Source organism: Pelodiscus sinensis, chromosome 24, assembly GCF_049634645.1.
Source record: "Pelodiscus sinensis isolate JC-2024 chromosome 24, ASM4963464v1, whole genome shotgun sequence".
Taxonomy (NCBI): domain Eukaryota; kingdom Metazoa; phylum Chordata; order Testudines; family Trionychidae; genus Pelodiscus; species Pelodiscus sinensis.
This window is the reverse complement of record NC_134734.1, coordinates 8,614,958-8,642,422: the sequence shown is the minus strand read 5'-3', so window position 1 is coordinate 8,642,422 and position 27,465 is coordinate 8,614,958. Positions and strand designations below refer to the sequence as shown.

Sequence of the window (27,465 nt, the reverse complement as noted above, 5' to 3'; positions counted from 1 at the left end):
ATCCCAGTGGAACTTCAGGGCAAAGGGGACAGTTTTGAGTGAAGGAACCACCTGAAGGGCCCAGGATGCCCCTGGCAGTCGGTCCTGGCCCTAGGGCCATATGCTCCCCGCAGCCTGGGCCTGCTCTGTCTGCCACCTAGTGCCGCTCCCATGGCTTTAGCTTCCCCCCACACTGACCTGGGATGTGTCCACCAGGCATCTCTTCCCCACCCTCCAGACTCCCCCATGCCCAACAGCAGCCTTGGTTGATTTATGGGGCGATGAGGTCTGTCCTCCCCCTCCAATACCAGGCCTGGATTTCTGTCCTGGCTCCTCCATAGTATCCCACCCCAGTGGAGTTTGCACATGAATTTCCCATGCAAAGGGGGAGGCTTGATCCAGGGAGCTGGGGGAGGCTAATATGTATCTGTCCCCATCATGGCAGGCAGCACAGCTGGTTTGCTCCTTTATTTGGCTACACGGAGCTGGCCCAGACCCCTAGACGTGAGCCAGCCTCGCTGGACAGGGCACGGGGCATGGCCACGTGGCCTATGGAGGCGGAAGAGCCAAGGCCAGGGAGGTCAGACCTGCAAGCCCCCCCCCCCCCCAGCAGCCTGGGAGCAGACAATCCCACACCCTGGGACTCAGGAGTTCTTCTTTGGTGCCCCAGCACATGGTCGCTTGCTGACGCTGGTGAGGGCCTGGTGCTGCTGCGGCCGATATGGGACCACAAAGCTCTCAGGAGTCAGCTCACCAACACCCTCGGCATCCACCTGGCCCATGAAGATGTAACTCAAACCTGCAGGGACGGGGGAAGTGTCAGGAGAGGTGTGAGATGCCGCCACCTACAGCTCCTCAGGGAGGAGGGCAGCTGGTCACACAAGCCCAAGAAAGCTCAGTGTGGAGATGCAGCCAACTCTGGGGCAGGGCAGTGCCAGGAGCGCACTCACCTTTCTTGAGGATGGGACACTGGCGGCAGGGGATCTCCAGCTGCACTGTGGCCCCTTTCTCAGCCTGGGGCAGGCTCAGGGTGCCGGCCTTGTAAGTGTTAATGAGTGAGACAGTGGCTGTGACCCGGTCGCTGGCCCCTCGCACGGCAGTTTTCACGGTGCCGGTGATCACTGTGAGATGGAGGGTGAGTCAGGCCACAGGGATGCTCAGCTCAGAGCCAAGGAGCCCATCCCCTCACCCTGACCAGACTCCTGGATCCCTTACCAAAGTCGTTGGCACAGAAGTTGCTCTGCAGACTTCCTGACCTGCGGCATTTCTGGGGGCACTGAGCCTTGGCTGGGAAGAGACGAGAGGGTTAGTGCCTGGGCTGAGGCCAGGCAGCATCCCCCCCAAAACAAACCAGGAAGCCCCTGCCAAACTGCCTTCCTGCCACACAGCATAGAATTGGAAGGAAGGGGGCTGCGGGTCAGGAGAGAGCTAGTGCTGGGTCTGGCTTGGGTTTGCACAGGCCCCTCTTACCTGGTGTCTGCGTAGTGGGTGGTTCGGCCTCGGGCAGTGCCCTTGTGGTGGGTTTTGGTTTGGGCTCGGGCACTGGTTTGGGTTTCACAGCAGGTTTGGCTGGAGCAGGCTTGGTGCTGGGTTGGCCCGGTTTGGAGCCGGGGAAGATCCCGGGGGCTGGTTTTGTGGCCTTGTCAGTCGCCTCCGAGTGGCTCTTCATGACGTAGGAGGCAGCAAAGCCATCAGCTGTGACACTGAGATCTGACACAAACTGCACCAGCAGCTCATTCCCCTCCGAGTAGATGGGTCTGTGGGGAGACAAGTCAGAACTGTTTTACGGGGAATGGCTGGCTCAGGGGAGCAGGCAATGGGGCCTGTCCCCTATAGGGGGTGCCAGGAAGGTGTGGGAACTGCCAGTGGCAGGAGTTCATGGGAGGATAGAGGAGGGGTATGAGAACAGCTGGGGTCAGGGAGGGGCAGAGGCTCACCTGGTGGTGGCAAGGGGAGGGGTTGGAGAAAGGCAGGATCTTACCTCAGGGTGGGGGGAAGCAAGTGGGAACAGCTGGGGGAAGGGGTTCACCCAGAGGTGGGGGAAGGGAATGGAGTGCAGGGCATTCGTACAGCGAGGGGGGTCTCACCCAGGGGCATGGTCCCCGCAGAACTTGCCCACGCGGCGGGAATCGTCGCTGGCGCCCCCGTGGAACACAGACACGTAGTCGTAGCGGCAGTGGGGATCCCCCTCCACGTCAAACTTCCCGAAGGTCAGCTCCACCACCTGCGGGGCACGGTCAGCCCCACACACAGAGCCTTAGCCCCACCCCCCCATAGCCTTAGCTCCGCCCCAGCCTCCCCTAGAGTCTCAGCCCGTCCCACTCCAAGCTCCACTCACAGAACCATAGCCCTGCCCCAGACCCATAAAGCCACCCACACAGAACACTGGCACCACCCTAACGGAGCCTCTCCCCTCCCCCGAGCCTGGTCCTCCTCAAGCTTCAGCCCCACCATTACCCTTCACAGAGCCCCAGCTCTGCCCCATGGAGTCTCAACCCCCCCCAGCCCCACCCCTATTGAGCCCCAGCCCCATGACCCACTGCCCCTACCTGGCCTGGGGGGGCGATGATGTGCCAGGAGCAGCTGATGCCAGCTGGGTAGTTGCTCTCAGGCCAGTTTGGGGTCTTGAGACTGCCCTGAGGCTTCTCCAGCTTCCCCCCACAGAACTGATGCTCTGCAAGACACGGTGGGGAGGGGCTCAGCAAGGCAGTGATCCAGGATCCAGGCCTGGGGGGGGTCCCAGAGTCTCTGCTTGCTCAACCTGCCACCCCAGGATGGGCACCCCTGTAAAGCTAAGGGCTGGCGTGCCAGCATATTGGGGAGTGCAAAGAGGTGAATGTGCATGGCAAGTGTGCGAGAGAGGGCAGAGAAATCGGCATGTGCAGTAAGCGTGCCAATGACTTTGAGTGTGAACTTGTGTGACAAAGTGAGGATTGGATCTGCCTTGTTATGTTGCATGTGATTTCTACTGTCCCATGGTAACCCCTTGTATGTGGCTCAGTTTGCCCAGGGCACTGCACCAGTACCTAGATGGGGATGGGAATTTCAGTGTGACAGCCTCCCACCTATACACAATGGCTGGGGACAGCCTTTTCCCCAGGCAGCAGGACAAAGGTTGAGGAGGGGGCCTGGAACCACCCAGGCTCTGAGCTCCTCCTCCCCAGGATGGATGGTGCTGGCTGCTTCTGGTTCCTGTGCTGACAAATCCACTCTAAGATGTACCTGTCACCTGATAAACCTTCTGTTCTACCTGCTGGCTGAGAGTCAGGTCTGGCTGCAGGGGGGGTGCAGGGCCCAGTGACCTCCCATGCCTCAGTGATGGCTTGGAAGAATGCAGATGTGCTACACAGGAAAGTGTGCAAATGAATGAGCATGTGCATGAGCTATGCAAGCATATAGGGGAGTGCACAAGGAAATGTGAAAATGAGCATGCAAAACTGGCATATGTAGGTGAAAGGTACGTGACTGCTGTGCACAGCTATATGTGAGTGGGCACAGAAAAGTTTGCAAATAAGCATAAGAGGGACTGCATAAGATACACGAGTATGCACATGCATCCACGTGTACAATGACACAGTGGAATAGTGCATCCAACAGGCACATGGGAGAATGGTGCATTCTCTGCTTGTGAGCGCAGGCCAGGACTTTGAGGCAAGAAAGCTGTATAAAGGTGCAATGCTCAGGGGGAGATGTGCAAATCCCACTAAGGGTGCAAGGCAATGCCCGTGCAGCCCTCATGATGCCTGAGCAACCTCTGCTGGCATGCACTATAGTGCAAACTAGGGATGTAATAGAGCAGTCAATTAACTGTTTAAGCTTATCGGTTAAAGCTATAGACGAGTGTTTCTCAATTTTCAGACACAATTTTTTTCTACCATTGCAACACATTTGTTTAAACAACTTAATTGTAGCCAGGCGAGCAATGAAATTTTTGGGTGTAAAAAGTACAAAAATAATAAAATGCTGTAAAACTTATAACAAAAATTCAGTTTTCTTCAAATTTCAGTTGGGTTAATGTACCCCCCATACTTCTCTCAAGTACCCCTAAGCGTACTCGTACAACTGGTTGAGAAACATTGCTATAGACTACACGCATTCCCCCCCGGCCTTGTCAGTACATTTTTTAGCAGGCTGGCCAGCAGCCCGACTCAGTCCTGGCTTGCACCAGGTCTGGGACCTACCCCTGCTGCAGTTCTGCATTTAAAGTGTGTTGGGAGTTGGGGCGCAAGCAGCCCAACTCAGGTCCAGGAGCTCAGACAACCCCTAGCCAGACGGGCTGCTGCCATCCTACTCTGCTGCCTCTTTTTCAGGGGTGACAGACAGCTGGAGCAACCGGCAGCCAGGCCATGGGGGGGGATCTGGTTTTTTAACTGGCTCTCCTCACAAACCAGCTTTCACCTGGCTCCCCACAGATGCAGCAGCACAGAGTGGCAGGGGGCTCCTCAGGAGTAGGACCGGATTGCACTGCCTTGGCCCCACCCCCAAGGACTATAGAATAGTCCTTTAAGAATGAATGAGGTTAATCAACTATTCAATTAACTGATATTTAACATCCCTAGCACAAACCTCTTCCCGCCTCTATAATGGGGCACAGAAGTATGCAACCCTCCAGTATATGCAGGTGGACAACTGTGCACCTCGCAGTGTGCACACTTCAGCCTGAATGTGCAAGGGTGCAGCTTCTCCACGCAGTAGTGCAAACCTTCACGAGTGAGCATGCAAATGGCTTGTGCATGTGCAAACCCCTGTCTGAACGTGCAGTGTCTCACGCTGCTGCTGGTGAGCGTGCAAACCACCAGTGAGCGTGCAAACTTGCTCATGTGCAAATAATGGGTGTGAGCTCCACCCCACACTCACTTGTGGCTAGGCCAGGCAACCTTAGCCAGCTCTGCTCTCCCCGGCTCAACCCTGCCCCCAACATGCACCAGCCCTCTTTGGGTGCAATCAGCTCTGGGGAGGTGCAGTGGTAAAGGGGCCATGATCCACACATCCCGATGCAGCTGGAGTTGCCCTGTCTGCGCCTGTGTTTGCTTAGCACATGACTTTGGGGGCAGTGCTCTGGGGGGAGGGGAACGTGCGGGACGAAGAGCAGCAGCATGGGGCGGCGGAAGGGCAGCGGCCTCGGAAATGGGGGATGGGGGAACTGGACTTTTGCAAACCAGCAATTTCCCGGCGGCTGGCCGGCGCCACACTGGGTAATTACAGGTTGTGGGGCGAGTGGGGGAGGGGGGAGGAGAGACGGGTGGGTGGCAGCGCCAGGGCAAAAGCAGGCAGTGGGGGTGGGAGGAAATCTCACTCTGTCCAGCAGCCAAGCTCCCCCTCCCCGCAGACCCTCCATCGGCCTCTACCGGACACAGCAATGGGTCGGCGATGCAGGGGTCAGATCCCAGGGTGGGGCAAAGGGGCTGGGGCAAAGGGCTGCTGGTTGGGGGTGCACAGAATGGGGGGGAAGCCCCCTGTTCCACTCCAGTCTGTGCTTCCAGCATCCTCTCTGCCCTGGCGCCAGCGCAGAGGCAGTGTGGGACACACGCCCCTTTGTCCCAGGCCGGGATCCGACCACAATGGCGCCCCCGGGGGGCCGGCCCGCGGCTTTCCCCCTAAGCCTGAGGGGCTGTGTATGCCTCCCACCTGCGGAGGGCGCCATTGCTGGTGTGGGGAGAGCCCAGGCAGCTGGATACTCACCGTCCCAATAATCCCAGGGCTCCCAGGCCCACCGGGAGTCTATATGGTTGGGGTCCCACCTCCGCCTTCCGCGCGGCCGGCCTGCAAAAGGTCCCGCAGGTTGGGATGCATGGGGGGAGCCTCTGTGGGGGCTGTGCAAGGTGGAGGCATGGGGACAGAGGGCCTGGCACCTGGGGGGAGGGGTGGCATAAGGGCTGGGGAGCAGAGGTGGAGGTTCCCCAGCCCCCTTTCTGCCCTGGTGTCAGTGCAGGGCATTGTGGGTAATATATTCCTGGTCCCCTGGCATCAGACAGGGCATTGTGGATAATGCACTCCCATTCCCTGACATTGATGCAGGGCATTGTGGGTATTGCACCCCCAGCATGCCCTGGTGGTACAAACATCCCTGCAGCCATGGGGGCCCCTCTGCAGCCAGCCCCCCCTGGGGGAGCATGTGGCCCCTCCAGCCTGAGGAGGTGTCCGTGGATCCCTCACCATTGACGTGGGGGAGGCCGGCACTGAACCAGACCAGGAACCCGCGGCCCCCGGTGCCCTCGTCCGTCACCATCTGCAGCATCATGCGGTTCCCGGTGGAGAGCAGCGCGCCGGGGCGGAAGGTGCCACAGAAACGGCCCAGGCGCTGGGCACTTGCTGAGTGCCCGTTGTACACATCCAGATAGTCGTAGCGGCAGCCCGGGTCTGGCTCCAGGTCAAACACCCGGAAGGAGAGCATGACCACCTGGCCCTCTGGCACCTGGGTGAGAGGCGGGGTTAGTGGGGCACTGGTGGGGAGGCACTGGGAGGTAGACAGAGGGTGTGGGGCACAATGGGAGAATACTGGCAGGGTGAGGGCAGTGGGGGCAGGCAGAGGGTTTGGGGTATGCTGGGGGGAGGCTGGTAGGGTGGTGCTGGGGAGCAGACTGGAGGATAGGGGGAGGGGGCACTGGAGGGCAAGCCAAGGGGCTGAAACAGGCAGTGGTTGGGGGTCACTGGTGGGGCAGCCAGGAGCACCTGGCTGTGGGGCGCAAGGGAACAGCAGGGAAGTGGATGAGGCTGGGGGACACGAAGGGGGTGGGGAGAAGGCTGGGGGCATTGCTGGGGGATGTGGAAGGAGAGGACTATGTTAGGACTCAGGGTCCTCCTGCTTTCACCCCCATATCACCGTGCTCTCCACCCCAACCTCCTGATCTTCCTGCATCCGTCCCCTGGTGCCTAAGTCCCGCCCCCCCATACCGTGATGGTCCAGGTGCAGGTCTTGCCGGGGGGGTAGTGATTGGGGAAACCCTCGCTGGCGATGAACCCGGAGTCGCCCACGTGCTCCCCGCCGCACAGGAACACGGGCCTGAGAGATCCCAACAGACAGCATCACTCGGAGACTCCTTGCTCCTGAACCACAGCCCCTGCCAGCCCAGCCCTGTCTGTGCCCTTCACTCCTGACCCACAATCCCTGCCATCCACAATCCCTGCTCTCCACTGTGGTGAGGGAGGATCCTGTGTCTGTTTGTCCTGGCCAGGGTGCTGGGACATAGGCCAGGCTGGGGGTGGGGAACCAGTCCTGCCTCATGTGGCCTCCAGACACACTAGAGAGCAACCCAACGCCCCAACCCCCCACTGTCTGCCTACTAGGGCTGAGACAGATGCTCCTGGTCCTCCCTATGGGATGAGACAGTCCCCCCTCACCACCAAGCTCACAACACAATCCACACCCCCAGGTATGGGTCCCCAGCCTGGTGCACGTGTGTGCGACTGGAGAGCACGGCCCACTACAGCGCCTAGGCCCCCACTCCTCTCACCACAGGGAAGAGAACCCTGGTGTGAAAAACAAGAACATGGGTTGGGGAGAGGCCAGGAGGCACAGTGATGATATGAGACAAGGCCCCAAGAAGTGGGATGTCTGGTGCCACATGGGTGAGGGAACCGGCTCTGTCCACGTGTCTCGCTCTGTCTGGCCTCTGGCCCCCAGGTTTGGTGACTGTAAAAATTTGGTTTACGCCTCCGCACGCCTATCCCTGGGGTCCTGGCCTGGCCCTCCTCCCCTCAGCTGCTCCCCCACAAGAGAATTCAGAGAATCCAGAGAACTTGGCTCATCCCGGGTCTCTGGCAGCATCAGCGCCACACGGCTAAACCCTTCCAGATGTGCTGGGGACTGGTGCGGCCGGCTCCCCAGCCCTGCCGGTGCCCCTCACTCCTGACCCACAGCCCCTGCCAGCCCAGCCCTGGGCTCCCCCACCCCTGCTGGTGCCCCTCACTCTGGACCCACAGCTCCTGCTAGCCCAGCTCAGTGAGACAGGAGGGGCTGGGGGACAGGGATCCCTTGGGCTGGGAGAGGGGGGCAGCGGTACCTGGTAACATTGGGGGCGGGAGCCGGGTCGCTCTGCCCCATGGTGCAGCCCCATAGCAGCAGCAGCGGCAGCAGCGGTCTCAGAGCCATTTTCATGCTGGGGCCGGTTCGGGGTCTGGTCTCTGCACGGAGGAGCCGGGAAGCAGCGGGTCGAGCTCAGAGCAGCTTTAATGAGAGCCAGCTGGGGGCGGGGGCAGGGGGAGGGCTCAGAGGCGGGCGGGCAAATGGAGGATCCCCGGGGGGAGGGGTTGGCTGGGGGATTCCTTAATGGAGGGGTGTGTGAGGGGAAGGGCTGGCTGGGAGATTCTTTGGGGGAGGGGTGTGTGGGGAAGGGTCAGCTGGGGGATTCCCTAGGAGAGGGGTGTGTGTGGGGAGGGGCTGTCTGGGGGATTCCCTAGGAGAGGGGTGTGTGTGGGGAGGGGCTGTCTGGCGGATTCCCTAGGAGAGGGGTGTGTGGGGGGAGGGGCTGTCTGGCGGATTCCCTAGGAGAGGGGTGTGCGTGGGGAGGGGCTGTCTGGCAGATTCCCTAGGAGAGGAGTGTGGGTGAGGAGGGGCTGCCTGGGGGATTCTCTGGGGGAGGGGTCCGTGGGGAAGGGCTGGCTGGGGATTCCCTAGGAGAGGGGCTGGATAGAGATTCCCTAGGAGAGGGGTGTGTGGGGGGAGGGGCTGCCTGGGGTATTCTCTGGGGGAGGGGTCCACAGGGAAGGGCTGGATAGAGATTCCCTAGGAGAGGGGTGTGGGGGGGGGGGAGGGATTGGCTGGGGGATTCTCTGGGGGAGGGGTCCGTGGGGAAGGGCTGGCTGGGGATTCCCTAGGAGAGGGGCTAGATAGAGATTCCGTAGGAGAGGGGTGTGTGGGGGGGGGAGAGGGATTGTCCGGGGGATTCTCTGGGGGCAGTTTATCTATGGGGCAGGGTTGATTGCATTGGGGTGGGGCCTCTTGTCTATGGGGGCTGTTGATGTGGTGAAGGTTGGGGGCCCATGACCAATCAGCAGCTAGTGCAAACTGGGGAAAGGGGAGGGCTGGGGAACCAGCAGGGCAGGTTTAGTAGCAGCAGCTGGAGGGAGCACTGTGGGGCAGGAAGAGGATACTCCACGGCTACGTTTACACTGGCCTGATTTTCCAGAAATGCTTTTAACTGAATAGTTTTCCATTAAAAGCATTTGCAGAAAAGAGCGTCTAGATTGGCAGGACGCTTTTCCGCAAAAGCACTTTTTGCGGAAAAACGTCTGTGGCCAATCTAGACGCGCTTTTCCACAAAAAAGCCCCGATCGTCATTTTCGCGATCAGTTTTTTTTTGCAGAAAACAAATCTCTGCTGTCTACACTGGCCCTTTTGCGCAAAAGTTTTTTGGAAAAAGACTTTTGCCCGAACGGGAGCAGCATAGTATTTCCGCAAAAGCACTGACAATCTTACATGAGATCATCAGTGTTCTTGCGGAAATTCAAGCGGCCAGTGTAGACAGCTGGCAAGTTTTTCCGCAAAATCATCTGCTTTTGCGGAAAAACTTGCCAGTCTAGACACAGCCCACGAGATAGGCAGGGCTGGCAGGAGAGGGGGGCTAGGGAGTGCTGTGGGGCAGGGAGAGGGATGGGGGGGCTCAGCAGGGGTTGCTTTCCCTTGACAGGTAGGGCTGTAGAGCAGCACTGGGGGGTAAGATGGGGGCTCAGCAAGGGGGAGCTTTCCTCTGGCAGGTAGGGCTGGCTGCAGAGCAGTCCTAGGGGGTGTTGTGGGGCAGGGAATGGGGGGGGACTCAGCAGGGGGCACTGTCCCCTGGAAGGCAGGGCTGACCACAGCGCTGTGCTAAGGGGTGCTTGTCCCCAAGGTATGGGGGAGTCACCAGGCCCTGCACCCCCATCCACAGCCAGACATGATTCTCAGCTGGTAGCTAGAAGAGAAGGTTTATTAGGCAGCAGGGACACAGCATAGAACAGACTTGTCAGCACAGGAACCAGGTACAGTCAGGACAATCAGTCTTGGGGCGAGAGGTCCCAGAGCCAGGCCCCTGACCCCCTGCCTGTAGCCCAAGCCATCTGAGATTAACTCACAAGCCCAGAATCCTGCCCCAACCCCCTGCCCGGCCCCTCCTCCAGCCTTTGGCCTGTTCCACTGCCCTCTCCCCCCACAAAAGGTGTCACCTGGCCACATCCCCTCCCTGCTCAAGTTAAAGAGAGTACAACTCAAATGCAACACAAAGGGAGTAAGACCCCCCCCCCCTACTTCATCACAGTGCTGTGGGTCAGATGGGGGTGGGGGGGACTCATTCCTGCCCAGTGCCTCCCTGCTATGGGGGCTGTCTCTAGATACTCTCCCCCTGCCCCAGTCGGGGGAGTTGGTAGATGTGGGGAGATGAGACTCCATCCCCGTAAGTGCAGGGACATCTGGGTCCTAGGCGCTGTTTCCCTGACCTGTGATGCCTCTGTGCCCTATATCTATAGGGGTCCTAATGGGGCTGGGCATTTTCACCCCTGGAGTTCAGGTACCATGGTGCCCCCAGCACGCTCCGAAGACAACGGCTACCCAGTGCTAAGGCAGAGTGTCCAGGGGATCTGGAATCTCCAGGGTAGTCAGGCTGGGCTTTGGTTCATTATCATGACCATTTCCAAGAACTGAGTTCCTCACCTGCGCTGTTCTTTTTATGCAGGGGGGGAGGGAAGGGGAGGGTTCACAAGGGAGCAGGCCTGCTTCTCTGCCTAGTTCACCTTCTTGTTCTACCCTGCCTCTAGCCGCTGAGGCAGCGGCCCTTCTAGACGAGGCCTGGGCTCAACTAAAGCCTGTGGTTGCCTGGATTCATGTGGTAGAGAGTTCCATATGCCCCCTGCCAGGCTATAGCCATGTGAGGCTCGCTCAGCATGGCCTGAGGTAGTTGCAAAGCCAAGGCCGGCTGAATGAGGGGTTGAATCACTCGCAGTCAACATCCCCTTTCCTGCCCCCCACACCCTGGCACAGCAGGACCAGTGCTGGCCATGAGGCAACCCCTGCCAGGCCAGGAAGGAAAATAAACAAGACTCTATAAAGGGCTTTGATGGCAAAGCCAAGCACCGCTGGGCATGGAGCCACTAGCACAGAACATTGACCCCAAGGAGCATAATCACCCAGTGACGCTGGGGAAGTGGGGCAAGAGGTAATGTGAGGACAGAGGCAGCAGCCAGAACTGAAGGCAGAAAAAACGAGCAGCGCCAGGCTCCCCTAGCCCTACCAGTGCCCCTCACTCCTGACCCACAGCTCCTGCCTGCCCAGTCTTGGGTTTCCCCGAAAACACTGGTTCAAGACACAGAGGCAGTTTACATGTTTAATATGGGGAGGGGGGAGGGTTGATAACAGCACAATATAATTCCCAGACCTGCCCCCCCCAAAAAGAAAAGAATAAATCCAACCACAGAGAACGAGGGGACACATCGTGCAGAAACAAAACACACACACACAGACTGTCCGAAGGCAGAGGGACCCCCCTGGGGGGCAGAGCCAGGGATGCAGGGGTGGCTTGAGCTGGTTTCTAAATGGGGGGGGGGGGGGTTGCACACTGCTAGGCATGAGCATCTCAAGTGGGGTTACTGGAGGGTGAGACTTCTCCATCCTACCCTGTGCCCCCCCAAGTGGGGAAGGGGACACCTCAAACCTGGGAGTGTTTGGAGATCAGATGCTAAGGGGAGGGGCTGAATTGGGGGACACCAACACCACTCCCCAGCCCCTGGCAAGTCAAGGGCTCAGGACCAGATTCTGGCAGATTTCAGGCCAGGGACTCACTGGACACAACCCATTGCCCCTAAGTGTAGGAGCAGCTTGAGCCTGAGACCTTCCGCCCCCCCACAGCCGGGGGACAAAGCCCCCCCCTCCAGCATTTACCAACGGCAGCGAAGGAAATGCAAGTCCTGGCTCCCAGCTCTACTCCACCAGTTCTCACTCCCGTCTCAGATCTGGGGAGCAAACCCAGGCATCCGGGCTCCCAGCCCCACACATGTGGGTGAATGAAACTCTTGCACATACAGGCTACGTCTTCATTGGCGCGTTCTGCAAAAGAGTTTTTGCAGGAGAAGAGTTCCTCTGCAAAAACTCTTCCAGAAGAGCTGTGCTTTTGCGCAAGAGCATCCATGTCAGTGTAGACGCTCTCTTGCGCAAGAAAGCTCTGATGGCCATTTTAACCATAGAGCTTTCTTGCGCAAGAAATTCATGTTGCCTGTCTACACTGGCCTCTTGCACAAGAACAGTTGCGCAAAAGGGCTTATTCCTGAGTGGGAGCGTCAAGAGTTCTGGCGCAAGCAGCCCTGATTTTATACATTAGAACGTCAGTTTACTTGCACAAGAACACACAGCCAGTGTAGACAGGCAGCAAGTTTTTGTGTAAGAGCGGCCACTTTTGCGCGAGATTGCACCAGTGTAGACACAGCGACTGTCTTTCCAAAATCCCCCCAACCCCCAGACAACTGTCCTGTGCCAGGGCCCACCAGAGATTCTGTCAACCAGCAGCCCAGGGACTCAGCCACCCCCTCCCCATTGTATTAACACATCCCCCCACAGCTTCCCCCCCCCGCATTCTTCTGCCATCTGCTTCCTTTACCCCCAGCTGTGGGGAGCCCTATGTGCCCCATAAAGCTACTGCTGGAGGGGAAGGGGGTGCCAGGGCCAGAACCCCTCATGGTGAGATATTGGAGACAATGAACCTGATTGTCCTTGTGCAAGCTGGGCTGAGGATGGGTGATGCGCCCCAGGGGTCTTTTGGGGCCAGGCGCCCAATGTTTTTCCCTATCGACCCAGGGATCCTGAAGTCTCAGGGCCAAACCCAGCAGCAAACCCATCACCGAGCAGCCTTCCTAGTTTGATTTCCCATGGTCCTCTGCAGCTCCCCAACCCTGGATCCCACAACCCTCTGAGGCTTGGCCTTCGGCCCCATTTCCCATCATCCTCTATAGTTCCACCAGGGCCTCCACTTTCCCACAATCCTCCAATTCCTAATGTCCCATGATCCTTTACAGCTCACCCCAGGTTCCCATAATCCTTTGGGGCTTATCCCAATTTCCCATGACCCTCCACTCCCATTTTTCCAGCATCATCTGCAATGGCCCCACTCCAATTTTCCCATGATCCTCTGCCACTCACCCTGATTTTCCCATAAGCCTCTGCAGTTTGCACCAATTTCCATCCTCCTCCTCCTCTCCAATTTTTCCATGATCCCCTACAGCTCAGCCACTGTCTCTCCTTTTCCACAGATCCTCTTTCACTCCTTTCCCCATAATCCTCTGTAGCTCACCACAATTTCCTATGATCCTCCACAGTCAACTGCTGCCTCTGATTTTCCCATGATCCTTCATTCCAGAGCCCCCCCCACCCTCTCCAGAGTCTGGCCTGTGGGATAGGTGCTACAGCAGGGTCTCATGGTCCTGGAGGTTGGGGGCCGAGTGTTGACGGCGCATGCGGGGTGGGGTGGTATAGGGGCGTGGGGCTGGGTTCGGGCGGTGCTGTGGGTAGGGGTGGTGCTTGCGGGGCTGGTACGGCTCTGGGCCGCCAGGGTGGGAGGGCTTGGCCCGGTTGCCCCCGTCGAGAGAGTTGCGCCGGCGCAGTCGCTGCCGGCTGCAATGTTTGTGCTGGGGGCTGTACTGCCAACACCGTTGGGGCCTGGGAGAGCCCGGCTCCAACTGCTCCTGCTCTGGGCTGGCTCCCTCCGCTGCCACCTCCTCACCCCCACCCACCATGAAGGCTGCGCTGGGTCCCCAGGAGTAGCGGTGCTGCGGGTTACTCCTAAAGGGGAAGCGGAGCTTGCAGTCCTGAGGGGGCACAAACTTGCCAGGGGTGTGGAGCTGGCGCCGAAGGCCTCTGCAGAGCTGCTGCTGCTGCAGCCGGGCCTGCTCCTGCTTCAGCCAGCGCAGGCGCCCACGCCGGAAAGCTGGGTCCTGCTCCATCAGGCGGCACACTCGCTCGTAACTGGAGGCAGACGGCTCTTCCTTGGCACACAGGGACTCCTGGCTCCCCACTCCGTCCTGGGACCCTGCATCATCTTCTGGCCCTGCCTCCAACAGCGGAGAGCTCCAGTCGTTCTCCAGGTCCTCGTCCACCCCGTCCTCCTGCCAGAAAATGGGGCTGGTGTTAGGGGACAGGACACTTGGGTTCTACCACCAGAGCAGAGTGGGCAGGGGATTGGGAGCCAAAACTCCTGTGTTCTTTCCACAGCTCTGGGAGGGGAGTGGGGGCTAGTGGATTAGAGCAGAGGGCTGGTATTCCTGGGCTCTATATTCAGAGACCCCAGAGGAGAATCTAGTAAGGTCAGAGCCAGGAATTTCTGGGTTCATTCCTGAGCCATCTGTCACCTTGGAGCTCTTCTGCGTGTGAAGCAAAAATGAGCAGCTGTTGAGAAAGACTGGCCCAGAGTCCCTTCCCCACCCAGAGGTGGGTGGGGGGAGGGTCACTGAGCTAGGCAGTGCTCATACAGCATCTGACACAACCAGTCCCACCCCAGTGCCCCTCACACCCAACCCACAGCCCCTGCTTCCCATGTTTGTCACTTGATGCTTGGGCTCCACCTTGTGGTCAGATGTGGCCAGTGCATGACCAATCCAGTGGGCCTGGCTCCTCCCGGCTCTGGGAGGGGAGTGGGGGCTGGTGGTTAGAGTGGGTGCGGGGAGGGGGGGCGCGGCACGGACGCCTGGTTCTCCCTTCACCTGGGGAAAGGGGAGGACCTGTTCCATTTTCACCACACGGTGCCGCAGCGCCCGGATCTCCTCATCCTTCATGTTGTTCTGGATTTTGACCTCTTGCAGAATGTCGGTCAGCTTGTCGATGTGGGCTCGCAAGTCGTCCACGTCCGGGTGGGAGCTGCCGCCTGCCTTGCCATCTTCCTCTCCTCGCTCCTCACCCCCACCCACGGTGTCCCAGACGTCCCGGGCCACGGCACGCCAGGACTCCTTCTCATGGGGGTCCCGCTTGCCATAGAGCCGGCACAGCTCCTTCATCTTCACAATGCTCATGGCCTCAATCTCTGGGCGGTTGTGTTTGAAATCATTGAGCGCTGCCTCATAGCAGATCTCCTTCACCGCCTGCATCTTCAGGTCGGCCAGCGTGACCCACTTGGGGTCCTTGGCTATGCGGCGCCGCTGGGGGATCTGGTAGACCCGCAGGGGTTCCCGCCGTTTGCCGCTGCTAGGTAGCCCGCAGCGCTTCACAATACTCTGCACCTTGGTGGCTGGCAGCTTCTCCCGCAGCGAGGAGATCAGGCGCCAGCTCTCCTCGCACGAGCGCTTGTCCGAGTCGTCCCCGCTGTCTGAGTCAGCATACTGCGAAAGGAAGGGAAACAGAAAGGGTCAGCCCCCACCAGCTGGCACTCCCATCCTGGCTGCGTGGTTCCCTCCCAGCCCTCACACCGGTCCCACATCCTCTCCTTGCACAAGTGCTCGTGTAAAGAGCACTTATGCAACTAGTCCTCACTGTACGAGTACCACAGAAGGACACACAAACAGGGTCAGCACTGTCCGCCAGCATCCCTTCCCAGCTGCATGGCCCTCTCCTGGCCTGTACCCCTCCACACCAGCCCCACATCCTCTCCTTGCACGAATACTTGTGAAAGTCAAGTCTACATACTGCCAAGGTGCAGTAGAGGGGTAACAGGGTCAGTGTTGTCAGCATCCCCATCCCATGTGTGCAGCCCATTCCTGGATACGTGCTTCCCAAGGCCCTCCTCGCACAAGTGCCCCTTGCACAAGTGCTTGTCCGACTACATATACAGGGCCGGGGGAAGACAGACGGGGTCAGCATTTCCAGCTGGCATCCCCATCCCAGCTTAGCTCCTTCCTGGCCCTTCAACCTTCACAGCCCATCCTCAAATGAGTGTCCCTTGCACAACTACTTGTGAGAGTCATCACGGCTGTCCAAAGTCTGTAGACTGCAGGACAGACAGGATCAGCACTGCCGCCTGGCACCCCCCTCCCAGCTTGTGGCCGCCTCTGGCCCTGCACCTCCTATGCCTCCCAAGCGCTTGTCTATTCCCATATATTGGGGGCCATGTCAGACATAGTGAGGGGTATCAGAATGACCCCCCCTCCTTACTCCCAGCCTGTTCCCTACTCCATATCCTGTATGAAGCAAACCTGAGAGCGCCTTCACTCCCTGCCTTCTGCTACCTCCCATCTGCTGACTAATGCCCCCGGTGTGGCCCTGGGACATGATTCAATTTTTGATGTGGACATGCAGAATGTTGTTGTACCCCGTTATGCGTCTGCCTCAGATTCGGTACAAAGTGGGCCAAGTGAGGTATCTATGGAAAGCTGATGCTTTGCTGAGTCCGTTGACATGACCCATGTGCTTGTATGATTTCTGCATGGGAAGTATTGGCTCTGTGCTGGTATTTCAAGTATTTGCATCTGAGCAACAGCAACAGGCGACCCACCTATTGTGGGGTAGAGTCAAGTGAACAGCAGCACTTCACGGACAACAGCTGCAAACCTGCAGGCAAACCTGTACCCCACAGACAGGTGGCTTGCTCATGTGACAAACTCCCTTTTGGGAGGTACCATCACACAGCCAGCGCAATGGGAGGTGCTCTGTGGCGGACCCCCATTTTAAGAAATTGACTTATGGATACAAATATGCACAATTCAAAGATGCTTAGGACAAAATACCTCATGTCAAATATCAATGTTAATATCACAGTCTGATGGATCTGTATCTTATTTTGGTGTGTGTGTCACTCCTGTATGAAGTTAGAAATATGGGGGAGGGAATGGTTTATGGTTTTAAACATGTATATGAAGGCCATTAAGGGTGTTTCCAGTGCTCGGATACCTTAGTGTCTGAGTGATCACCTGTAACAGGCTCCTTTGTCCTTTAAGTCTAAGAAGTGGCTGCTCTTAGGAAGACATGTGTCCACTGCTCCAACTGGTAGGGTCTGACCAGGTAATTTTCCACAGAAGGGGAGAATGTAAAAATAAAGAATTCCCACCCAAAGGAAGTCTATTTAAGATGCAAGGTTTTCAGGCTCTTTGTCTTGGAGGACACACCCTTAGGGAGACAAAGACCCACCCAGAGAAAAAGATCTTCCCTGGCTGGCTTGGAGGTTTTTTGTCCCACAGAACACATCTCGAAGAACTATCGTTACTGCACAGGGTGAGTAACTTCTTCACTGAGTGGTGGCCGTGAGGGTGCACCACTCAGGTGACTCTGTAGCAGTACACACCTGATGGAGGTGGGCATTGGAGTCTAAGTGGAAGGAGGAAGGACTGCATCTGCTAGAGATGTGGAGGGTATTGTCCCCTTGTGCAGGGTATAGTGCTGTGTGAAAGCATGGTGTGAGGACCACGTGGCTGCTCTACAAATGTCTGCCAATGGTACGTTGTTCAGGAAGACCATTGTAGCGGCCATCACATGTGTGGAATGAGCCCTAATGGGCTGCGGTGGCTGAGGGGGGTGATGGAGGTTTGGATGCATTTTCTGTAAACCTGTGAGAAAACACTTCACCATGGGATGTGCAAAGAGAGAGAAGCCGTCTACGGGATCACGGAAGGCCATGATCGCTGCCAGGTGGACCCAGACAGAGCTGACGGAGAGGCCCATGTCGCTAAGGTCCATGAGGTAGTCAAGTAAGGTAGGTATGGGGACTGTGATGGGATGCAAATTGCACATCGTGCACCATTGTTGAAAACGCGTCTACTTGTTTTGATAGGTGCTTCTTGTGGAGGGATGCCAACTGTTTAGAAGAAAACCCTGTCCGAACAGGTGATTTCTTCATTCTGGAACCACGGATAAGCCATTCCGTGAGTTACATGGTTTTGATATTGAGGTGACATATACTGCCGTAGTGCTGTGTGAGGAGATTTGGCACTTCCGGGAGAGGGATAGGTTGATCTAATTGCCAGGTAGTGTAGGTAAGTGAACCAAGGCTGTCTCGGCCAGGCTGGGGCTATTAAGATTACTGTGGCCCGATCGGATTGGATCTTGTTGATCACTCTGGTGAGAAGTGGGATTAGTGGAAAGGCATAAAGTAGGGGAGCTGTCCAGTGGATGGTGAAGGCGTCCACTTCTGACCTCTTGCCTAGTCCTGCCTGAGAGTAGAATCTGTGGCATTTACAGTTATGAGGTGTTGCAAAGAGGTTTATAGTTGGAAAGCCCCATTTGCAGAAGACTGAAAGGAGGACATTGGTATTGATCACTTGTGCTGATCTGAGAAATGTCTGTTCAGTTTGTTGGCTCTCACATTCTGTTGTCCTGGTATGTACATGGCCATTGGGGTTATCTGATTTCTGATGCACCAGTTCCAGACTCTGACTGCCTTGGCATATAGAGAGTGTAATCAGGCACATACCCCCTGCCGGTTGACATAAAAGATAGGCAGTGGGTTGTCTGTGAGGACACGGATAGTTCTGCCCTTTATCAGGGGAAGGAAATGGGCGCAAGCCGTGCGAATGGCCCTGAGCTCTAGGATATTGATGTGAAAGTTTCTCTTGTGTTGGGCCCACGTACCCTGTATTGACGCTGTGCCACAGTGGGGTCCCCAGCCCATGCGTGATGCATCTGTTATAGTAAGTGAAGGGTCTGGTCAGTGGAAGGGTATACTGATGAGGAGGTTGTTTGGAGATGTCCACCATTCGGGGGACTGCAGCACTGGTGGAGGAAGCGAGAGGTGCTTCGCGAGGCTGTGTTGGGTTGGTATATAGTTGATTGCAAGTCAATGTTATAGGCAACGCATGTGCAGCCTCGCAAACAAGACTACAAATGTCGTGGCCACCATATGCCCCAGTAATTGAAGGCACGTCTGGACCGTGGAGAAGGGGGCTTGTCTGACCTGTTGAACGAGGTTGCAGATCGCCCTGAATCTTTGTGGCGGGAGGTAGGCTCTTGCTGTGATTGGGTCTAGCAATACGCCAATTAACTCTATCTTTTGCCAAGTTGGGAAAAACATTCCCTGGTAATAGTTGTCATGATATTAGTTTGCTGATAGGTAGGGCCTTTGATTAGACAATCATCTAGGTAAGGGAACATAATGGCATTTTGTCTTCTGAGAAAGGCTGTGACTACAGCTAGGGTCTTTGAAATTCCTCGAGGGGCCGTAGAAAGGCCAAAGGGGAGGACTGTGTATTGATAATGATCTATTGCTCCTAAGCTTTTCCATCTCTGTCCGTAACAGGGGCTCATGAGAGGGGTCCCTGATGAGGGATGGGGTAGAGGACATGGAAGTAAAGGGGATTGTATAACCCCATTTGATAATTTCTAGGACACACTTGTCTGTGGTAATTTGGGCCCACCATTGGCAGAAAGGTCTCAGGCAGTTACTGAAGGTGACACTAGATTGCACTGGACTTATAGGGTGGTCACTCAGACCCCTGACCAAAATTTCAAATTTGCTGCTTGATTTGCAGAGAACTAGTTTTGTTAAATTCCTGTCAAAGGGGAGATCCTCCACCCTTGCTTGTAATTCCCTTGGGACCCCTGATGACTGCAGCCATGAGGCCCTGTGCATTACTATGGCTATGGCTCTAGCTGCAGCGTCTGCGACATCCATAGTGGCCTGAAGAGCTGTTTTAGCTATTGATAAACCCTCCTTACTGATGGATTGGAGGTGAGGTTGCTTGTTTTCAGGGAGGTCCTGTAGCAAGTCTTGTAATTTGGCATAATTGGCATGATGGTAATTAGCCAACAGTGCTGTATAATCAGATATACAGAACTGAAGTGTAGCCAAAGAGTACACTTTGCGGCCCAAGGTGTCTAGCCGTTTGTGTTCTTTGTCATGGGGTGTAGATTCAAATGGTGTTTCACAGATTCCACCACTAGCAAATTTGGCTGTGGGTGGCTAAATAGAAAGTCCATGTCCTTTGCAGGAACAAAATATTTTCTGTCGGCTCTGCAGTTTGTGAGCAGAACAGAGGATGGATTTTGCCACAGAGCAATCCGAATCCTGGATTTTGCCACAGGCCTACCTCCCGCCACAAAGATTCAGGGCGATCTGCAACCTCGTTCAACAGGTCAGACAAGCCCCCTTCTCCACGGTCCAGACGTGCCTTCAATTACTGGGGCATATGGTGGCCACGACATTTGCAGTCTTGTTTGCAAGGCTGCACATGCGTTGCCTATAACATTGACTCGCAATCAAGGATAAAGCTATCTTTGAGGATGCTAAGGGTTGTAATATGGTGAGTAATTTGTATTGCTTGTCCTGCACCTCTTGGAATGTAATATCTTGCAATTGTGCTACCCGTTTGAAAAGTTCCTGAAAAATGTTTCAGGTCATCTGTCAGAGGAGGTGGTGAGATCTGGAATACTGCTTTGTCCTGCCTGGATCTGGGTTCATGTGAGGAACACTCTGAATCCGATTGGGGTAAGTTGTCATGCTCACTGGAACTCGCCTGAGAAATTACTGAGGGCGGGTGAGCAGCTGAAGAGGGTGCAGAGATTGTGGGTGAGCACCTAGAGGTGCAGTGTTGCTGGGATGTAGAGGCTTGAAGGGAGTGGTCCCTGTATGAATGCCAGGAAGCTAGTGATAGAGAAGGAGAAAAGTGGCCTGATGAGAGCCTGCTCCTGTGCCCACTACCATAGTCAGATCTTAGGGATAGCGGTGTAGGCAAATGGGGGCCACTCTGAAATGTTAGCGTGCCCCTGCACTGTGGAGCATGGTGAGCCAGTTACTCCTCTTGAATCAGACTGAGATTTGTAGGTGCAGCGTTTTGTGCAGCATTTTCTAGTGCTGCGGTACCATGGGGTGGTCAAAATCACTCTGCCTGGTCAGATTGGGTGCAGAGGGAAAGCTCACGAGCTGATGGAGGAGGCATATGCGACTTATCTGAAGCTGCTGCATCAGTGGCGCCAGTTGATGTGGCGGTCTTAGTTTGTGCTTCAGCTCTCCTGGCTGGCACTGACTTGCGTTTCTCCGTGGTACCAGACACTGATGGCACCGGGGAACGAGAGGCTCTAGGCAGCTCGGACAGGGAGCATGCTGGGGAAGCCCTTGCAGCTTCAGAGCCTTTGTGGGATGATGAAGCTGCCCTTACCCGAGGGCTTTTGCTGTGCCCACACCTCCTCTGGTTTGTCCCTTGGTGATTGAAGAGACTTGTCTCACAGAATAGTCTTGAGCAGCATTTTGTGGTCTTTCCTGGCCTTTGCCCTCATATTCAGGCAATGAGGGCATTTGTGTGCCAAAGGAGATTCCCCCAGGCATTTGGCATATGAAGCATGGCTATCTGTGGTAGACACTGAGTCTCTGCAGGAATCACATTTTTTGAAGCTGGGGGAACCTGGCATTGTTGTGGAGAAGAAAAGCCGCTGCGGCTGCCGCTTTTTTTCCTCTCCCTCCCCCCCCTTAAATGAAGTAAACCTTGAAAAAGGTGGAACTAAGTAAAACTATGAGGTAAAAACCTAAAACTAATCGACCATTTCTGTTTTTCCTGTCAGGAAGAGCGCTGCTCTGAATTCCGTCTTCAGCCAGGGATGGTTGAAAAGGAACCAACGGGACTCGCGCCGTGCATGCATTCCACAGGCTCAGGGGTGGGGGTAGAGTGGCCACTGAGCACGCTGGCGCTGTGCGAGGGGCATTGCTCACAAAAATCTCCTATCCCCGCACAGGCACGCACCGAGACCCGAGTGGAGCACCCACAGGGACACCACTCGATGAAGAACGCGGTGCCCACAATTGCATTCTCCTCAGACCTGAAGAGGTTCAGTGTCTATAATGCTATTTGGGAGGAGAGGCAGTGATCTCAGCTTTGTGACTAGACTGGGGGAGACCAAGAGATCTGGCCCAGGAGTATAGGGTGGTGAGAAGCCCCAGAGAGCAAGGATGCGAGTGTCCGTGGCTTTATCCTTTTAGATGCTAAAGGATTAGGCTAAGTTCTAAGGCATAAATTGACCTGGGCCTGTGGCTGGTCCTTTGGGGTCAGAACTTGTTTGGATCTGGTGAGATGGCTTTTCATAACCTCTCCCCTATGTAAAATAGTGGTAGAGATGTAGCCGTGTTAGTCTGGGGTAGCTGAAGCAAAATGCAGGACAATGTAGCACTTTAAAGACTAACAAGATGGTTTATTAGATGATGAGCTTTCGTGGGCCAGACCCTTTTCTTCCATTATTTGATCTGAGGAAGTGGGTCTGGCCCACGAAAGCTCATCATCTAATAAACCATCTTGTTAGTCTTTAAAGTACTACATTGTCCTGCATTTTGCTTCCCCTATGTAAGGCGTGGTGCTGGCTGTGGCACAGGAGAAGCTGGGCATCTAAGGGGGTTGCTTGTGTGACTTCTTGCAGGCCAGTGTGGCAAACAGAAGTGCCCTGTGTGACTGGTTTGGTGCCCTAGAGTGGAGGACCCCTAGATGTCAGCTTTCAGTAGCCCAGATTCTAACTAACTGGCCCCAATTTTACTCCCCCGATGTACCCTCACAAGCAGTGTTCCCTCTAAGCTCCAGTGCAATGCAGCATCACAGGTGATTAATCAGCCCCGCCCAGTCAGCTCCATGCAGGGATCCCTGAGCCTCTGACTGGGCAGGGCTGATTAACCATCTGTGAAGCTGGGTTGCCCTACAGTTTAGAGGGAACATGCTCACAACCCATCATATTGCAGACCTCCTTGACTCACACCTCACCCCTGGTATCCTTACCAGCCGCTGCTGCTCCAGGAGCAAGTCGGCCTCCTCCTTTTCCCGACGGTACTGGTTCTCCAGGTCCTGCAGCCTGGGGTTGGGGGAGACACAGGAAAGGCTATAAGATCAGGGCACTCCCTTGATCCTGGCCTGTGAAGCCCCCTGCGCAAGGACTCCCTGCAATCCCAGAATCTCCCCCAGAGGGGCAGGGAGATGGCCCTCACAGAACCCCATTGGGCCTCTCCCTGGCTTTCCCAACTGTGCACAGCTACCCCTCCCCACCTCTTCTCCATCTCCAGCTTGATGTCAATGCCCTGGTGCTCCAGCAGCTCGCGCTGGGCGAAGCTCCAGTCCACGGGCTCAGCTGGCAGCTCCGCTGGGGCGCTGCGCTCTCGGGCCAGGCGCGCCTGCTCCGGGTGGGTGAAACGGAACACATGGTTCTTGCCCATCACGATGCGGTTCCCTGAGAGGCAGGAACAGAGGAGGTGAGAGAACCCAGGAGTCCTGGCTCCCAGGCCTCTAATCTAACCTCCCAGCCCACACTGCCCTCCCAGCACCGAGGAGAGAACCCAGGAGTTCGAGGAGCTGCCCCTACCTGACAGTAGGACCAGTGGCTCCGTCACCAGCTTCCCGTTGACATAGGTTTCAGCTCCATCGCAGGGCTCCAGCGTGACGATGGCTGCGGGCAGAGGAGACCCCATAAGATGGGGCCAAGGGTGTCCCGTCCTGTCCAGGGGGAGGAGCACACCAAGGGATGGGGGGCGTCTCAGTCACACAGGCAGGGGAAGGGGAGTGGACACGCTTTGATTGAGAGCAGATTCCCTTGTGCCCTGGGGGGACAGGCATGCGAATGGGGAGGGGACATGACCCATGGGCATTGCTGGCGAGGGAGGGCTGGGCGACAACAGTGATCCATACCTGGGTGAGTTGGCGTCTCAGCTGCCTGCCGCCAGCACAAGAGAGGGGGAAAGAGGCATTAAGGTGAGTGTTGTCAGGGGAACCTGCCCTTCCAGGTCCAGGCCATTGGTTGAGAAGGGCCACTGCAGACTCTCCCCCTCACCGCTTCCCCCCACTTCCCCCAGAGGCAGGATGCCGGGTCAGGGAGTGTCTTGCCCCGGAGGACCCAGGACCCCATTGTGCCGAAGCGGGAATGCACTTCATGTTTTTTCTGAATACTGTGCGCGCCTGGGTGTCCCCACATTACTCTCTAGGCAGAAGGGTGGGGAATGGGCACCGAGAGCCCCAGAGAGCCGCTGCAGCTGCAAGGGACTAACAGTGACCAGCCAGCACCATGTAGCTGGGCACCCAGTAGACAGGCCCGTCCCATGCACGGAGCCAGCCAGAGCTGCTGGAGAACAGAGCCCAGGGGAACGGTTTGCCTGGGAGACACACAAAGCCCAGAGGGCGAAGGGGGTTGTGAGGCTCGGCTGCTGGGGGAGTCAGTCCTGAGGTTAGGGATGTGGAGGGCAAAGCCTAGGTCCCTCCTTGCTGCAGGTCCTTGCTCCCTGTATCTGTCCTATGCCAGGTTCCCACAGCTTGTCTGCATTACCTGCCGGCTGCCCAGTGGGGAGCAGGGCCTGCAGGGGTAGGGAGAATGAGGTTCCCCAGGATGTCCCACTGGGGGACTCACTGTGAGGAGCTTATGGGGTGAACAGGAGGCTCACAGTGTGACCAGGGCTGAGTACTCTGAGGCTGGACCTGGGAAGCCCTGAGCTGGTGACTCTGTGCCACCTGCATGGAGGATGTGACGTTACTGGAGTCTGATGTGAACATGAGAATCATTGTTGCAGCCACTGTTCTATGTTTGCACCAAATCCTGTGCTGAGTGGGCCCCGTGACGTGTCTCGAAAGCTGATGATTCGCTGGTTCGGTTTGTGCTGCCTGTGGGCAGATGTCATTTTTGTATTTGTATCCTCGCATTCCAAATGTTCGCTCCTGGGAGTTATCAACAGGCGTCGCCCAGCCATTGTGTAAGGGTGGCTAGTCAGCGACTAGCAGCACTTGGCCAGCAATGGGCCTCCAGCGGTGCCGATCCACAGCTGAGGAACTTGGCTGCGAAGATTCAGACCAGCCTGTGAGCGATGGCTGCTAAGGCCTGAGTCAGGCATGGACAGTGACTGGTCACGTGACAAATGCCATTTTGGGAGGGGAGCAGTGGGAATCCTGCCGCGTGGGCAAGGGTAGAACGAGGGCCCTGGGGGCTCCTCCAGCTTTGTCTTCACTCCAGCTCATCCCTTCAGGGGCAGCTTTGTCATGAGCCCGAAAGGACTGACGACCCACCCTAGCAGAGGACGTATTCCAGAGACTTACAGACAGCAGTTTATTCCATCTCTGCTGCACGCCTGCACCAGGAACTTGGGAATCGGCGTGCGCAATCCTTTTCCTTTAGCAGTTTTACTCTTGACCTTCTCTTTCTTTTATGAATAAGCCTTTAGCGGTTAGATTCTAAAGGACTGGCGCAGCGTGCTCTTTGCGTAAGGTCTAAAGTGGGGGGGGGGGGACTTCAAGCCCAGAGACCAGATGCGGCCTCTGGCTTACCTGGGTCCAGCCCCTGAGGTTCAGCATTGGGGAGCCCGCACTGATGCTCCAGCCACCCTGCCACCCACCCTCAGGGCTGGAGCACACAGAATCTGCCAGCCTGGGTGCCATAGGTTCTGGTGTGCGAGGGGAATGTGGGGAGTGTCTTTCTCCTGCTCAGTCGGGCTTCTCACTTGTGTGCGGCCCCCGACCTAAGAAGGGCTCCCCACCCCTGCTCTGAAGTGTAAATTGACCTGGCATGTGGCTGGTGTGCTGGGTTCAGGAGAACCTGCTGGGATTTGGCGAGATGGGTTTTCATAGCCTCTCACCTGGGGAAGGAGCAGAGCCGTCCGTAGCACAGCAGAAGTTGGGTATCTAAGGGGGCTGCTTGTGTGACGAAGAGAAGTGCCCTGTGTGTCTTAGCGAGGAGGATCCCCAGTCATGGGCTGTAAGTAGCCCTGGTTCCAAGCAATTCACCCTGATCTGACCTCTCAGTGGTGCCCCCAGAACTTCTTGGATTGCAGAGGGGCTGCGGGGCAGTGCCCTGTCCACATAGCAGATCAATGTGGGGTGCAGGGGGCCCCCCTGCCCATACCTTCCCCAGCAGCATTGGGGCAGCTGCGGAAGACACAGTGCTGCTCCCTGATGAACTGTCCTGTCAGCCTGATGTCCACATCCACTTGGCCCACCCTGCGGAGAGAGGGGCACGAGTGAGCAAGGTGGGTCAGGACACACCTGACCCCCTCCCGTGGGACCCCATCCTGCCCCCAACCTGGTCACGCCGTCCTTGATGTGGTACAGCAGGCACTCCGACATCAGCGGGTCCTCGTTCAGGTTCACCAGGTGCGGGGTCTGTGTGTGGAGGGGGCGACACATGAGTGGGGGGGCAGGGTTCGGGGACCCAGCTCCCTGCAGAGAAGGGCCCTGCTCAAGGGAACTGGGGTGGAGGGGCCCAGCCCCCTACGGAGAAGGGCCCAATCCTGGGGGATTCAGAGGTCAACGACTGTCGGGTGCAGAGACGGATGGGGGCGAGTACAGAAAATAGAATTGGGGCATCTGGGCTGACCCCTGATCTTGGTGGAGCTCTGTGTAGCGCTGTACAGATTCCCCCATCCATATGGCAGCCCCACCACTGCCCAAGGGGTCCTCCAGCTTCTCCACTCACCTTTTTAGGGGAGAAGACCCCCACCGTGCCACCATCTTCCCGCACAGCCACACCCATCTCAGCCAAGAGCGCCTCCCTGCAGCAAGAGACCCACCTCATGACACCACGCATCCCCGAAAGGTTAACAGGCAAACGCCCATGGAAATGCGGCTACCTCTGGGGCAGAGTGGTTGGTTCCACAGGGACCCCTCACCTGGCACTGAGATGGAGCCACCTCTGGGAAGGGGCGGCTGGTTCCACAGGAACCCCTCTGTCACAGAGTCACCAGACCCTGCACCTGCAGCCAGTCATGATGCTCAGCCAGAAAGTAGAGCGGAAGGTTTATTTGTTCACAGGGACCCAGCGTGGCTCAGACTTCTTGTTACAAGAACCAGGAGCCGTCAGTACAACCCATCTTGGGGAGAGGGGGGCCCTGGGCCCCTGCCCTGACCCCGCAGGCCAGCTAGGCTCCTTTCTCCCTCAGCCAGCTGAAAACTCACTCACACAAGCAGCAACTGGCCCCAGCCTTCCAGGACACCCCACCTGCTCCTGTGTCAGATTCCTGGGCAAAGTGTCACCTGACTGAATCCTCCATCTAGCTCAGGTGACAGGCTGACCTGAGCCATTCCCTATTTGCCTCCCTCAGGAGTTCTCCCACAGAGATCCCAACCCCCACTGGGGGATGAGAGTTTGGAGTGCACGGGGGGGAAGGGACGTGCACGCACACACAGCACAGTAGCATAGGACAGTAGGAATCTCATAAAGCACAACAAAGTAAACAGTGAATACAAAAACAGAGTGAACACAGGACTACAAGAGTGGACAAAATCCCCACTACATCACACCCTTGCCCGGCACTGAGATGCAGCCACCTTTGGGGCACGCCCGGGCCCAGCGCTCACCTCTCCATCCGAAGGGCCTCGGTTTTCCGCAGCTTCTCCTCCCATGTCTCATTCAGCTCCGCTATTATCTTCTCTGTCTCCTGCGAATGCCAGTGAGCAGCCAGGCTCAGGGCACCTCCAGCACACAGCACCAGAGGCTGAGCCTGGGGCCCTGGCCTCTCCCCACCCCAACAGGCGTATGTGTGCGGGGACTGCCAGACAGTTCAGGGTAGGGGAACTCGGAGCCAGGACTCCTGGGTTCTCACCCTGGCTCTGGGAGGGAACGGGGGCTGGTGGGTAATGGGAGTGGAGCTGGGAGCCAGGACTCCCGGCCACTGGAGGGCAGAGTGGGAAGATCTGGGTTGAGCTGGAAGGTTGGAGGGGGGGATGGTTAATGTT

At 56.9% G+C, this 27,465-nt stretch overlaps 2 protein-coding genes and 1 long non-coding RNA gene across 4 annotated transcripts in view; 1 reads left to right on the top strand and 2 right to left on the bottom strand.

The window, feature by feature from the left end:
• Nucleotides 1-432: 432 nt before the first annotated feature.
• Nucleotides 433-8,162, bottom strand: PCOLCE (procollagen C-endopeptidase enhancer). 2 transcript variants are annotated; one of them, XM_075908451.1, is made up of 10 exons: nt 7,983-8,162; nt 6,874-6,982; nt 6,136-6,394; nt 5,662-5,742; nt 2,529-2,653; nt 2,067-2,203; nt 1,450-1,736; nt 1,195-1,266; nt 930-1,100; nt 433-778 (listed from the first exon to the last, which is right to left on the bottom strand). In XM_075908451.1, exons 1-10 carry the CDS (start codon nt 8,075-8,077, stop codon nt 624-626), a joined length of 1,491 nt encoding a protein of 496 aa, XP_075764566.1. In that variant the 5' UTR covers nt 8,078-8,162; the 3' UTR covers nt 433-623. The 2 variants fall into 2 exon arrangements, with proteins under 2 accessions (XP_075764566.1, XP_075764567.1); XM_075908452.1 differs by lacking the exon at nt 5,662-5,742.
• A 3,097-nt stretch (nt 8,163-11,259) lies between these two features.
• Nucleotides 11,260-27,465, bottom strand: part of KIF1C (kinesin family member 1C) — a 62,849-nt gene continuing 46,643 nt past the window's right edge. The window contains exons 14-22 of the mRNA XM_075908442.1: nt 27,088-27,167; nt 26,207-26,282; nt 25,814-25,893; nt 25,637-25,731; nt 23,120-23,203; nt 22,807-22,987; nt 22,543-22,615; nt 14,635-15,246; nt 11,260-14,040 (exon numbers count right to left, since the gene is read on the bottom strand). Coding sequence (XP_075764557.1) covers nt 13,339-14,040; nt 14,635-15,246; nt 22,543-22,615; nt 22,807-22,987; nt 23,120-23,203; nt 25,637-25,731; nt 25,814-25,893; nt 26,207-26,282; nt 27,088-27,167 — 1,983 coding nt within the window. The 3' untranslated portion in view covers nt 11,260-13,338. The remainder of the gene's footprint in view (nt 14,041-14,634; nt 15,247-22,542; nt 22,616-22,806; nt 22,988-23,119; nt 23,204-25,636; nt 25,732-25,813; nt 25,894-26,206; nt 26,283-27,087; nt 27,168-27,465) is intronic.
• Nucleotides 15,244-21,943, top strand: LOC112544369 (uncharacterized). Its single transcript, XR_003087718.2, has 3 exons — nt 15,244-17,718; nt 20,185-20,276; nt 21,347-21,943. It is a non-coding gene; the product is annotated as an uncharacterized LOC112544369 (long non-coding RNA).